We start from the raw sequence: 13,509 nt of genomic DNA on the forward strand, positions 1-13,509 counted from the left end.
CATTTGAACCAGTAGCAATGGAAAAATCAAACCAATTAATGGCGTGCTTTTGAGGAATAAAATCTTCCACCATGACAAGGAAGACACATTCGTCCGTGCTAAAGTAGGAAGTGCCTATCAATAAAAGTGATGTGTAAAATGTGTGTGTTCTGTGCACTTAAACATGAAACCATACATTTCCACACACTCACTGAAATAATTGTTCCACTTCTGTTCATAGTTTATTTCTGCACAAACGATTTTCGCTATCAAAATCTAATTTTTTAATGTGTCTTGAAGTATTTTATCACAATTCAGACAAGCTCGCTCACCTACACGCTTTTGTTTAAATCAGACTTGATGGCTGGGCAGACAATTAAGCGGCCCAGTTATTTGTATACAAATAACTAAAAAGTCGCTTTTTGAAAACATCTCCCTGTATTTTGTTTTTCCAGTGGGCTGACTTACACTTTCCCTCTTGTCACCATGGAAAACTGTGCGTGAGGAGGACTGTGCTTAAGATGGGCCCCAACAATGGCCGCAATTTCTACACATGCGGCTTCCGAAAGGGTAAACAGTGCGATTATTTCCAGTGGGCGCAGGGCGGACCTGGCCTTTCTATCATGCCAGGCTGTTAGTGTCAATTTAGGAAGAAAATGAGGTTTGAACGAGGAAAATCCCACACTAAAGGACTAAAAATGTAATCTATGGATGCGACTGCCTTTAACATAATTTCTGTCATTTGTGCGTGTGTATTGTGTGTCTTTCATCTCTCTATCATGAGCTATAAAGTTTTTATATAGAAATATATATTAAAGATGCCAAACAAAGCCTTACTTCAGTTATTATTTTAATGTCAATGTCTCTCCAAAATCTTTGGTTCAGAAAAAAAACTATTAAAAACAGTCCACTGATTTGAGAAGTGGCCCATCAGACTCGCCGCTTGACACCATGTAGTGAAACTGCAAAAATCCGTCGACTTTGTTACAAGCGGCACCTTAAAAAAACAGCAAAAGCAAATGATTGGTTTTGATGTCCCAGACATTGTCTCTCAGATAAGTCCTAATTATATTTGGCATCCGTGTGTTTATGTGAATCCAAAAACTCACCATAATGTCCTGTTGAGTTTGCACATATGATTGCCCCAAAAAAGTCAGCGTAATGCCTCTTAATCCTGGAAATGGCCATCTTGCAGGCTGCCGAGGGATCCATCCCAGTCCTCATCAGCTCAACTGCCAAGTAACTGTCGGCAGTGTGGCATTGGACAGGCGTCAGGCCAACTAACGAGGGCTTGTCAAGGCCACTAAACGGACGGTCGCAGTCAGCTCGGGGTGCATTGCTGTCCCTCAAGGCGGAATCTGCGCTAACTCTCTTTATAGGACAAATTCACGGACTGACTCCTCGGTTAATTTTGTGCAATTTCTTAGGTAAAACTGTATTTTAGAGCAAGTAAAGTCACAATGTTATGTGCAAAAAGTTATTTCTACTATAACTTTTAAAATACACCAGCATAAAAGCACAGGGACACTACCTGGGCAGAAAGCGCATCATGAGGTCCCCGTTTCCAGTTGCAGCGGCGGCTCCTACCGAGCTGTCAGCGTACGCTCCTGCCCCGACGATAGGAGAGTCCCCTACTCGACTGTGTGCCGGGTACAAAATGTCTGAGTATACCGTTTGAGCATGCACATTTGCTTGTGCGGTTACAATAATTAACATACCCTGGAACTTTATGAGTGAGCCCATTGGTGGAAGTCCCAGCAGCCACATGGCCATATCGATCCAATGCTATCATACCTGGTAAATAATAAGTCAATCAAATAGAATTGAAGCTGGAATCATTGGGGCACATTCCGTAGTAGCGGTTTACCAAAGTGCAAGCCCTGGACTTCGATCAAAATAGCTGAGATAACGTTCAATATGACCTTTTGTGCATGATGGACCTCTTGAGTGTGTAACTCGAGTTAGATTTTTCTAACTTCAAAATGACACCCATAAGTGATTTATTGGGAAACACATGTGGTACTCTTAAAATACAAATATTTCTTTACACAAGCTTGAAAAACGGGGATACCAACCTATGGTGTCATGGGAGCGAATATCAGCAGGGCGGTGCTTTTTCTGTTCCAACTTCATTTGTGGCTTGTAGGGAGGACACGATTGGGATGGGTTGGGAAAAACATTCTGGAGGAAGAAAAAAACAGTGTTTTTAATGCAAAAAATAACATAACATGATTATGTTTATCTTATTTGTATGAGTCAAGCAATTGAGTTTGAAAAGCCTCATAGATTGTTGTTAAATGAAAAACTGAGATAAAGGTTCTCTGAAGTAAAAACAGTCCACGGTGACGCACTTCACGATGCCTATTGTTCATCACAGTTTTGTGGCAGTTGCTTGATTAAATTTGTCTTTATACCTAAATGCTCCATCACTAAATAAAAGGGAATCACCTGCTGTTGAGACAATGGAAGATGGATATATATTTTAAATACTCTTGGCTTGTTAGGATGAGTGTGTTTGATTATAATGAAACAAACACAGATTAAACTTGAACATGGATCGATTCGACTTGTGCCATCATGAGCTAAGGATGATTCTATCGTTATAAATTCACGATAAATCAAACAAATGAAACACTTCTAAACTGAACAAGCCACTTTTTTTTCGATGAATAACAAGTATTAGCATGCCAGTTAAGCTCGCAACCCAATATCTTTTCGTAGCAGCATGCCTGAAGCCAATGCTAATCAAAATACCGGCACGCTCACCTTTCTGTAATTAGGTTGGCAATTGCCCTTCAGCCACTGCGTGAAAATATCCAGCGACTTGATGCTGGTCAGGTCCTCGGCGATGAAGCCCATATTTTCTGCGAACACAGACGCTGCAAAGAAAGACAACATATGGCCTTCTTAGATTTTTTTTGACACGAGTGCAAATTTTATAGCCCTGATTTGTTCTTTTAGCCAAATGTAATCACGACTGAGGAGCAGCCACGGTCCAAGCATGTGTTAGCATGGATTTATTGGCTGACACAAGAGTGCTCAATAGATGCCTTCAGGTTGCTTTAAATTAGTTTAGAAATACATTTCACAGAGGCTGATTTGAACAATAATTGTATAACAAATGCATGAAAATGATTGCTTATGAGGTCCTAAGCACAGGCTGTGCCATTTATTTCACTCGAAACCATTTCTGGCTTTGTCGAATCAAAACCAGTGAAATTTGTCAGAGTACTCGTGTTTAAAACCTTGTCCTTGATTCTGTCTGCCATTTCAATTTCTACAATCATGCTAACATGAAATAAGGCAATCTTCTAAGACAGTGGTCCCCAACCTATTTTTGTGTAATGGACCAAATGAGACAAGTACAAGCTGTTTTTCGGACCGGCAACCATTTCACCCCCCACTGGTTTTAAATAGCCAATTTTACAGCACCCTACTGATAACAAAGAATAGCCTTGTCATATGGTTGCCCATATGTTAGTCACCATCGCTTTCTGTGTACAGTACTGCCTTTTCTTTCTCTGATTGGCAAATTCAGTTTATTTCAACTTGCAAAGCAATGGTTTATTAGCCAGCTGCCCGCTTTTTCTCCTCGTCTGATGAAGCAAATATGCTCACAGCACAGCTCACAGGTCTGTTTCTGTTTGGCATGGTTCCAAAATGGGCAGAGGCCCGGTCCCAGTCTGGGGACCAGTAGTTGGGAACTATTGCTTTGAGATGTACATGTGGACGACTGGCATTCTAGTTTTTCCACGAGATAGTGCTAATTTAATCAGTGTTTGAAATAGCGTCTGCCCGGACGCCCGGGGCGTGCAACTTTTACGTCGGGCGTACAACTTCCAGAATGTCTCCGCTCGGGTGGCCGACAACTTCTTCAAGGAAAGGATTTTTTTTTTCAAATCAAACGTTTGCTTTATTCAATAAAGCAAACGTTTGAACGAAGATTTTGAAATCGGAATTAAATTATTGTGATTTCGAAATCTTCGTTCGGTTTGGGAATTTCGGTTCGTTTGTCAATTTGCATACTCGGCAGGGCAGCCAATCAGAAGCCTGCTTCCTGCCATCGGACTTTCCCGAGCGTTATAGGAGATGCCAGCGTGACGTCATTTGTAGGCAGAAAGCTAAATAAACACAACAGTTGTCAGCGAGCGCGATCATTGTTTTATATAATAACACATAATAATACATTACATTTCAAGCGCCTTTCAAACCTCTCAAGGACACTTTACAGTCACAGACAAGAATATTTTACTATAATAATAAAATACAATCACAAATAGAATGCATCTTCTTCTTTTCCTGTCGTCTTTTCCCTTCAGGGGTCGCCACCGCGAATCAATGTCCTCCATTTATCCCGGTTTTGTGCATCCTCTTCTCTCACACCAGCTACCTTCATGTCCTCTTTGACCACATCCATAAACCTCTTCTTCGGTCTTCCTCTCTGTCTCCTGCCTGGAAGTTCAAGGCTCAGCATCCTTTTCCTGATCTAGTCACTGTCTCTCCTCTGGACATGTCCAAACCATCTCAGTCTGGCCTCTCTGACTTTCTCTCCAAAGCCTCTAATATGAGTTGTCCCTCTAATGTACTCATTTCTGATTGATGAAAACCTCACCATCTTCAGCTCTGCTACCTCCAGCTCTGCTTCCTGTCTTTTCTTCAGTGGCACTGTCTCCAGTCCAAACATCATGGCTGGTCTCACCACTGTTTTATACACTTTTTCTTTCATCCTAGCTGAAACCCTTCTATCACACATCACACCTGACATTTTTCTCCAGCGCTCCAGCCTGCCTGGACACGCTTCTTCACCTCTTTTCCACACTCTCCATTGCTCTGGACAGTTGACCTCAAGTACTTAAAATCCTCCACCTTCTTTATCTCTTCTCCCTGGAGCATCACTCTTGCACTTGGATCCTTCTCATTCACACACGTATATTCCGTCTTGCTGCGACTGATCGTCATTCCTCTCTTTTCCAGGGCATATCTCCACATCTCTAGTTTCTCCGCCACCTGTTCCCTGTTCTCGCTGCAGATCAAAATGTCTTCTGCAAACATCATGGTCCAAGGAGATTCTCTTCTAACATTGTCTGTCAGCCTGTCCATCACCATAGCAAATAAGAAGGGGCTCAGAGCTGACCCCTGGTGGAGTCTCACCTCCACCTCCTCTGTCACACCGACAGCACACCTCACATGATACATGTCTTGCACCACAAGACATGTATCATGTCTTACATACTTTTCCGTCACTCCAGACTTCCTCATGCAATGCCACGGCTCTTCTCTGGGTACCCTGTCGTACGCTTTCTCCAGATCTACAAAGACACAATGCAATTCCTTCTGACCTCCTCTGTACTTCTCCATCAGCATTCTTAAAGCAAACACTGCATCTGTCGTACTCTTTTTTTGCATGAAGCCATACTGCTGCTCACAAATGCAATAAATAAAATAGAATTAGAAATAGAAACAAGAGAGAGAGCTACACAGAAAATGCAATTTTAAATAGGTAAGTTTTGAGATGGGACTTGAAGGTGGGAAGAGAATTGTTGTTACGAATGTTGGGAGGAAGTGACTTCCAAAGTTTGGGGGCAGAGCAGCTGAAGGCTGTCACCCATCGTGCTGAGACGGGCGCGGGGGGGCACACAGAGATGGAGGAAGACGATCTAAGGCAGGGGTCGGGAACCTATGGCTCGCGAGCCATATATGGCTCTTTTGATGATTGCATATGGCTCGCCGATAAATCTAAATACATATTCTCACTTTTTTTTCCTGTTCATTTTCTGTTGGGGCTGCGGTTGGCGGAAAGCGCAATTTTGATTGGATGACACTGACCGACGTTGGCGGAAAGCGCAATTTTGATTGGATGATACTGGCCGTCAGTTGAAACAGGTAAACGCCCATTTAAATGAGCCCGAGGAGTCAAAACAAAGTACACTTCAGCTTGAATACACCGAGGGTTTGCCTTTGTGGAGAGAAAAGTTTCTGATTCTAATTTGCAATGAAACAATACCATCGATGAAACAGTCGAATCTCAATTACATTTTAACAAGCCCCATGTTAACGTTAGCATCAATATACTTCTGTGAGAAGTATGTTGCATAGCAAGTGTGGAAGCTAATCAGCCGTGTGCAGGCTGGCTAGCATTAACTTTGCGTATGGAGCCGGCAAGTTGACTTTCATTCCGATCGTTCCGCTGGATTTTTACCAACATGAGGAACGGAAAACCATTCATGTTAACGGTGAGTACTATCACAAAGTTATTTTGAATATTAAATTCTGACATTTTGTTGAAAAGTGGCCGTCCGTGCGTGTGTGTGCGTGCGTGTGGCTCTCACTGAAAAACATTTCTAAATATTTTACTTTTATGGCTCTCTTCGTCAAAAAGGTTCCCGACCCCTGATCTAAGGGAACGAGAGGGAATAGAAATTTGAAGAAGGTCAGATAGGTATCGGGGGGCAAGGTTATGGATAGCTTTAAATGTATAAAGAAGAATTTTAAAGTTGATTCTATATTTGAACAGGAGCCCGTGGAGCTCTTGGAGGACGGGGGTGATGTGGTGAAAGAATGAGGTTGTGGTGATGATCTGGGCTCAAGAATTCTGGACGAGTTGAAGTTTGTTGAGAGAGAGGTGAGAATAGTAGAACATTCGTTCTAAGTCACAGTTAGGTTTGGGGGGGGGGCGGTAAATAGTGGCAAGAATCGTGATGAATGAACGTTTTCGCGTTTTAGTAGGATGGTGATATCGTGTGTGGTTGCTGGCTGTACGAATCGTTTTGTGAAAGGATGCAGGTTAAAATTTCACCGAATACCGATCGCTGAAGGAAGAAAACAAACAGTTTGACAATTTGCATACTCGGCACGGCAGCCAATCAAAAGCCTGCTTTGTGCTTCGGACTTTCTCGAGCGTTATAGGGTCGTGCATTTACATATCATTTTCCAAAGTAGACGCACAGAACCTCAGCCCCAGAAGATTCAAAAGAAATTAACAAAATTTATGATGCTACAAAACGTGTCCTTTAGAGTTTTGAAAGGCGCTTAGAAATTAAATGTATTATTATTATTATTATTATTATTAAAAGCATCGTAGAAAGAAGAGTTCACGTGGCTTGTAGCAGGCAACGCAAACATTGCATTGTGCACCATGACGAACAGTGTATGGACAAACGACAACTGGAGCAAAAGCATCAACAAGAGCTATTTACCAGAAATTCAGCAAGGGAGCATTTGTGGTAGGTACATCCTGAATTAAAAAATCCTTTATACTTTGCAACAATGTTTTTTTTGGCAATTAGTCGTCTTATTGCTTTTCAAGTTGTGAAAAATGGGGCAGGCAACTTTTCAGAGTTGTCTGCCTTGGTGTCCGCTAACTTTTTGTAATGAGTTTCAGACACTGCTAATTTTACCCTCTTGAAAAAATGCAGCATCGTGCCTTTCTGGTGAAAAGAGAACTGTGTTTGTATTAATGAGTACAAGGTTTGAGTACCTGGGGTTATCCATCGGTTTACTAGTTTCCAAACATGCCGTTTTAAGCTTAAGTTTGCACAGCGATTTAAGAATGCATGGAGGGCTGCTGCTATTGAATATTTTTACCTTTTACTGACTACCACATTAATTAATCGGATAAAAATTGAGTTAGCATTATTAAATTCATTGATTGTTTACTTGGGTCGTCATCTTGAGCTTGGACAGTATGGCTTTTAAACATGGGGGTCAGAAAATATTTATTTGACTGTGAAATTGCTAACCCATTCGCTAGTGATGGGAAAATGAAGCTTCACATTTGCTTCATGAGCCAATTGTATTTTTTGACTCCTTGATGGCACTTTCTGGCCACCACAAAAAGCACACAGACATGCCAACTCTTATACAGCTTTATTTAAACTGACAGTTGTATTTTTTGAATCCTTGATATGACACTAAGTCATGAAACAAATGTGAAGCTTTTTCGCCATCACTACGGTTAGCCAGTCTGCGTGTTGCCTGGTGTTAGTTGTGGCTATAAATTTTGGAGAAACTATCCCAAACCTTTGACAGATTTTTTTTTCCTTCAGGCTTGTGTATTTGCATTCAGGTTCGGGTTCACGTTTTTCCAACAACTACTGCTGCTTTTTACCCAACAGAAAGAATGCAAAAAGTACTCTTTGTACAAGAGTGCCATCCTATTGAAACAAGAACTGTCAGTGTTTATTTTGAACAATGGTTTGCACTGCCATTATCTGAGTAAATTCAACATCTAATCAGTCACTCCGGAGGCATGCAGACATGGCAACGGCAATATGCTCCAATTTAAATCGAGTGTCACGCTATTCAAGTGACTGGTTGTCGTCGGGACAATCTGAGACACTACTGGGATTTTCTCTACACAAACAAGAGGCGAGACTTGAACTGTCCCGAGGGTTGGACGGTATCTCGTTAGTGACGGTTCTCCTGGAGAAAATGCCTTGGCGATGGCGGGGCGTCATACAAGGAATGTCCTGACTGATTTGGAAGTGGAATATATGCAAAATGAGAACATCTCTATAGGATGTGGAACATTGACAATCACAACTGATAACTCAGCTGATGTTTAACAATTTGGAAGCAGGCGACAATAGAAGATTGGGGGGGTGGGGGGGTCGTCTCATGGGACTCAATTTCTGCTTACAATATAACAATATAAAAGCATGCATTTGTGACGACTTGGGCTCAGGCCGTTGTTTTTCTTTTTCTTGTGAGTAACGACTGGATGAGAAGCCACAACCTTCCCTTGTGTATCGTTACCGACCACAAACATCATTTGATGACTCTCCAACTGTTACTTTGGGATGAAGATGGCAACTGTATTCAACCTCAGACCAGGGAGTGTTTCAAAGTGGCGTTCTGAATTAAGTTTAATTTCACAGTTTGTGTTTCAAATTACAGTGCTGTGTAGAGTTTAGCGTTCTCCATAAGGCTTTCAAGTCATGATTAGGGTTTCAATTTATGGTTTTTGAATTTGTGCTATATGGTTAGGGTTTGAAGTTGCTTGGGTGTTTCAAGTTCAAGTTTGAGATTATGTTACAATCTTGTGTTAAAGGACAACCGAGGCCTCCGGACAAGTTGTCCATAATTTGTAAAATCACTTCAATTGACTTCTACTGAGCGTATTTTACAAATATTCCACCACATGTAACTATATTTTACATTTTAAGACTCGCACTGAATATTCAGGAAGTCTTGTTTTCGAGTTGGTGACGATTCCTAACGTGATGTCACGTCAGGAACGCCCCTGACCGAGAAAGCGACACACAATGTATTTTGGGTACTTTTTTTGTCTGAAAACTTCGTGTTGATCCATGTTGATGCCGAAATTAGAAGGAAAACAGATAAATAACGCAATGGTGAATCGTTGTGTTTTGCACCAAGACTAATATTTGACACAAATTCCCAGCAGACAAATCAGCCCATTTCCAACGGAGCTTGGGCACCATCTTGTGCATTTTCTGGGACGGTACATTGGAGTCCTGACGGTTTGAATTGATACGGAAGGACTTCTTTAATCGATTGCAAATATTTATGATTTCCTCTTCAGAACTATTTGAATCATATTTAAAACTGGATGCGTAACAAGAAAGCACCTTCTCTGAATCTGAAGCCATTGTTTTGATTCTATAACAAGGCAAGACATAGTGGCGTGAAATGACAAACTGGGGGCGGGACTTTCTGAAAACCCCCTATTCGGAGCCCAATTTGTTGCAGTTTTAGCACACTTTAAGTCATTTTTATTGGTGTTTTGCATTTGAGTAAAAATATCAGCCTGCGTGTTTTGGGTATTTTATAAGCTATAAAACGTTTTTCTGATGTCAGTTAGGAAACAAAACATGGTGTTGGTTGTCCTTTAAGGTTTCAAATAAGGTTTTTTAATTTGTTTTTAGTCATGTTTAGGGTTTCAAATAATTTTTCAAGCGAGGGTTAGTGTTTTGAGTTAGGGTTTCAAGTCAAGGTAAGGTGTTTACGTTTAGGTTTTTACCCCATTGTCTCTTAATTAGTGGTTCGTTTCAAATTAAGATTTCAATTCAGGGTTAAGGTTTCAGGTTACAGTTTCAATTTAGGGTTAGGGCTTCTTTCCTGGGTTAGGGTTTCTGGTTCGGATCTAAAGTGAGGCTGATCGTTTCCAATTAGTGCAAGGGATTCAAGTGAAGGTTTTCAAATTTGTGTGTGAAGTTGTTCGAGTAAGAAATGAGAACTTCAAATCCAAGTCTAGGGTTTCAAAGTCAGGATTTAAACTAGGGTTTGTGTGGACTATTACTTTCAAAGAAAATCGGACTGGCAAGTCAGTCTCGGGTGTTAAACCTCATACTGTACTCATCATACCTGACTCTCCCACCAGCATAGTGTGCTCCGTGCGCTCCATCACTGCTCTTGCTACGCCAATAGCGTTCTTAATCCTTCTCAGGTCAGCCACAGCGCCAACCTCCATCGTGTTGCTGCTCACACAGACATGGTTATGTTTCCCCCTTGACCACTGGAATAGTTTTATTTCATATATTTTTTGTTATTTTTACCCGTTCATGATCATGGCATCCAATGTGGTCTCACCACTCTCGTCTGGGTTACTACCGTAGCCTACACTGCCGTCACACTGCTCCTCTTGACAGCGGTTGCACCCTGTCTCCACGGCATCCAATACAGAGCCTCCGGACTGCAGGACCGACCACGCTGAAATAGTGACAAACACAATTGATTGTTTCTGCTGGATGAAGTATAGTTAGTCTGCAGTTTTCCAGCGTTTATTACTTGTAATTGATTAACAGATGAATGGGGTGTGCTTACACCTTTTGCAGTCATTCTCACAGGTTATAAAAGTGGTGATGAAAGCATGATTTTGAAAAAAATCATTGTATTTACTTTTCTTAAATCATTTGAATTGGTATGGGTATGGTATGATTAACCTGCTTCTCTTTGGTGTGTCCAATTTAGAGGCTATTTCATCAGAATCAGAATCATCTTTATTGCCAAGTATGTAGAACACACAAGGAATTTGTTTCCGGTAGAACACGCTGCACTAGTATCGTTGTTAAAAAAAAAACTGCTAAGTGGCACTATACAGTTCCATTTTGGCTACTGTTGAAAGAGTTCAAAGAGTTAATGGCTTGGGGGAAGAAGCTGTTTAAATGTCTGCTGGATTTGGTGCTCATGGTGCGCATGGATCGGTAGCGCCTGCCTGAGGGGAGTAGCTGGAAAAGGTGGTGGGCAGGGTGCGGAGGGTCCAGTAGGATTTTCCGCGCCCTAGTTTGGATTCTTGCAGTGTGCAAGTCCTCGAGAGTGGGTAGGGCGGTGCCAATGATTCATGTACAGGTACTTGTATTGTATTGTATGGGTTTCAACAATGGAGCTAAAATGGTGCGCAGAATAGTTTGAGTTGATGCAGATCCACGGATTGAGACAATATACACGGTGTAACACTCATTACAGTAATATTATAACATGCCACACGGTGGTGCCTTGATAATTCATGTGTCACTTTTCCTGCCTTGACCTTTTCCACACTTTTGTCATGGACTTAAAAAGATGTACTCAGACTGCTGTGCACTCACATACCTGTGGAAAAGCTGAGCATTGAGTTTATTGTTTGCTTTTGGCCAGCAAATAGATGTTTGAAAATCTATGTCTTTGTCGCTTTCGTTATTCAACATTGCGTCCACGATTAGCGCTCACCTCAGTTCACAACAGTGACACATTACTGATGGGACATCAAAGACAAGGGATTATAACGCGAAGACCTTTTGGTTGTGAAAAGGTCTCTCTGGAAAGTCAAAGCTCCTAACCTTCATGCTATCTTCCCATAATCTTTGTTGGTATACGTCATTAGATTAAGGATATGAGAAGGTGATTCCTTTCAAACAGGAATTTCATCACGTTTAAAATTAATTTGACTGCAGTTTTCCCTAACTGATGCATTCCCTGTCGCGCGAGTATAGCTGATGCAAGTTGCTCGCTTGCAAACTTCACCTGCAACATATTTTCTGACATGTCTTGTAATATAAATTACACTACATTACATGTTTTTTTGTGATAAGAATTACTTTTTTTCAATAACAGATGAACAGTTTGTGTGAAAAATACTATAATCAGAACAACTTGGTCCCTAGACATATTTTTAACATAGGCAAGGAAAAAAAATCTTGGTTGTGTTCTTGCCCTAATGATACTTGGGCAGGCGCTCCAGGGAGACAACAATTTGTAGACTGTACAAGCGATACAAAAACCACTTTAATCCACTCCAGCTTTAAATTTTGTTTCCTTCAACATGTCACACATCCTTAGTTGCCAAATTTCTGTCACAATAAGAAATGATGTAACCGTGGCAAACGTCTTCCATTGGCACTATGGGTTCGGGCTTATTGTTGCTCAATGCGCAGTGCTACAGTGATGTTTTAGCAGAAACTTCAGAATACAGCAACATCCAAATACCTAACGATCGACAACTGCGTCCAATAAGAACACGCACGAACACGCACGTACTTACACGCACACACAAAGCGTGTCAATTTGCTTGCTTTCACACTGACTGCCTCAGAAACTGGGTGGAAAATATACACATCCGATAAACTAAAATTTCCATCTATCAAACGCAAAAGATTTTCCAGTTAACTCACATATCGTACATGTTTCACTTGTGAGAACAGTTGCATGGCGCGCACCTGGGGGAAAGCCCAATTGAATTAAGTCTAAGCAACGGCTCAAGTGTTTTCACTTTCAATCTGCGCTTTCTGATGCGGCATCCCTAACAATTCAATGGAGCAAGGGCAGAAACAACTAGTCAATCATGTCAGCCAGTTTCCATTGTCATCGGGGGAGCAGGGAACATATTAATTGATGAATTTGACTCTGAATTTCATTCATTCAAATCTCAGTGGCGAACTGGACTTAAGAGTGCCGTCCGACTCATCCGGTCACGAGTGTGTCACACTTGGGACTAATTCAGACTTGTGCCTCTGACAAAATAAACAAACACATAAATAAATGAAATAATAATAATCCAAAACATACCCGCAACCGTCGCATTTTTGAAGTTCCAGGTATTGATTACCAGTGGTAGTGAGCCTTCCCCAAATACAAGCGGGCATATGAAAATGAAAAATATCAACGACGTCGACATTGTGTGCTTAAAACAACACACTAGTTAGTCAATTCATGCTTAGTAGATATACGGTGAGGTATATCTTCCAATTTCAAATAAATATGTTGCACTATAATAGTGTCAAATTATGTTGTCGCTGAGCAAGACCATTCGTCATTTCTTGATGACGTCGACTCTTGACAGTCAGGCGATCCTTAAAGGAACAGTGCCTCACGTTTTTGTTGGCTCTCACCAAATTTTGGGGGTAACAAAAAGGGGAATACTGACCCTAAAAATATTACACTAGGTATGATATTGATACAGTATACCTGATTGTAATATAATATTAAAACAGGGATGTACTAACGCGTTGCCGGCCTGCTAGCGTGTTGCGGTGCCAGGCATAGAATTAAAATTTTAAAAGTAGGGTCTGAAGGTCATGGTCGTAAGTTCGG

General features: G+C 41.3%; 2 protein-coding genes across 6 annotated transcripts in view; one reads left to right on the forward strand and one right to left on the reverse strand.

Moving 5' to 3' along the window:
* Positions 1-13,509, forward strand: part of neil3 (nei-like DNA glycosylase 3) — a 32,505-nt gene that overhangs the window by 7,680 nt on the left and 11,316 nt on the right. For 2 of the 4 annotated variants that reach the window (XM_088988946.1, XM_088988928.1), the window contains one exon: positions 435-549. The exons of 1 other annotated variant lie outside the window; for it this stretch is intronic. In XM_088988946.1, the coding sequence (XP_088845072.1) occupies positions 435-549 (115 nt within the window). Of the gene's footprint in view, positions 1-434; positions 816-13,509 lie in introns of those variants that run through there. One more of the 4 variants, XM_088988938.1, reaches the window with a different exon arrangement.
* aga (aspartylglucosaminidase) lies at positions 813-13,238 on the reverse strand. Of its 2 annotated transcripts, none has more exons than XM_088988977.1 (9): positions 12,985-13,238; positions 10,497-10,650; positions 10,306-10,418; positions 2,746-2,858; positions 2,055-2,160; positions 1,698-1,773; positions 1,511-1,618; positions 1,089-1,222; positions 813-976 (listed from the first exon to the last, which is right to left on the reverse strand). In XM_088988977.1, the coding sequence occupies exons 1-9, from the start codon at positions 13,091-13,093 to the stop codon at positions 876-878; spliced, it is 1,014 nt and encodes a 337-aa protein (XP_088845103.1). In that variant the 5' UTR covers positions 13,094-13,238; the 3' UTR covers positions 813-875. The 2 variants fall into 2 exon arrangements, with proteins under 2 accessions (XP_088845103.1, XP_088845095.1); XM_088988969.1 differs by having other exon boundaries at positions 1,089-1,282.

Source organism: Hippocampus bargibanti, linkage group LG02 (assembly GCF_051943395.1).
Source record: "Hippocampus bargibanti isolate YZ-2025 linkage group LG02, ASM5194339v1, whole genome shotgun sequence".
Classification (NCBI taxonomy): Eukaryota; Metazoa; Chordata; class Actinopteri; order Syngnathiformes; family Syngnathidae; genus Hippocampus; species Hippocampus bargibanti.

Excerpts from the sequence above, each read along its gene's own strand:
- aga (XM_088988969.1), bottom strand. The coding sequence starts at position 13,093 with ATGTCGACGTCGTTGATATTTTTCATTTTCATATGCCCGCTTGTATTT. Across the intron at positions 10,419-10,496 it reads GATGCCATGATCATGAACGG|CAACACGATGGAGGTTGGCG; the intron begins GTAAAAATAACA and ends CTGTGTGAGCAG. Across the intron at positions 1,774-2,054 it reads TCGCTCCCATGACACCATAG|GTATGATAGCATTGGATCGA; the intron begins GTTGGTATCCCC and ends ATTATTTACCAG.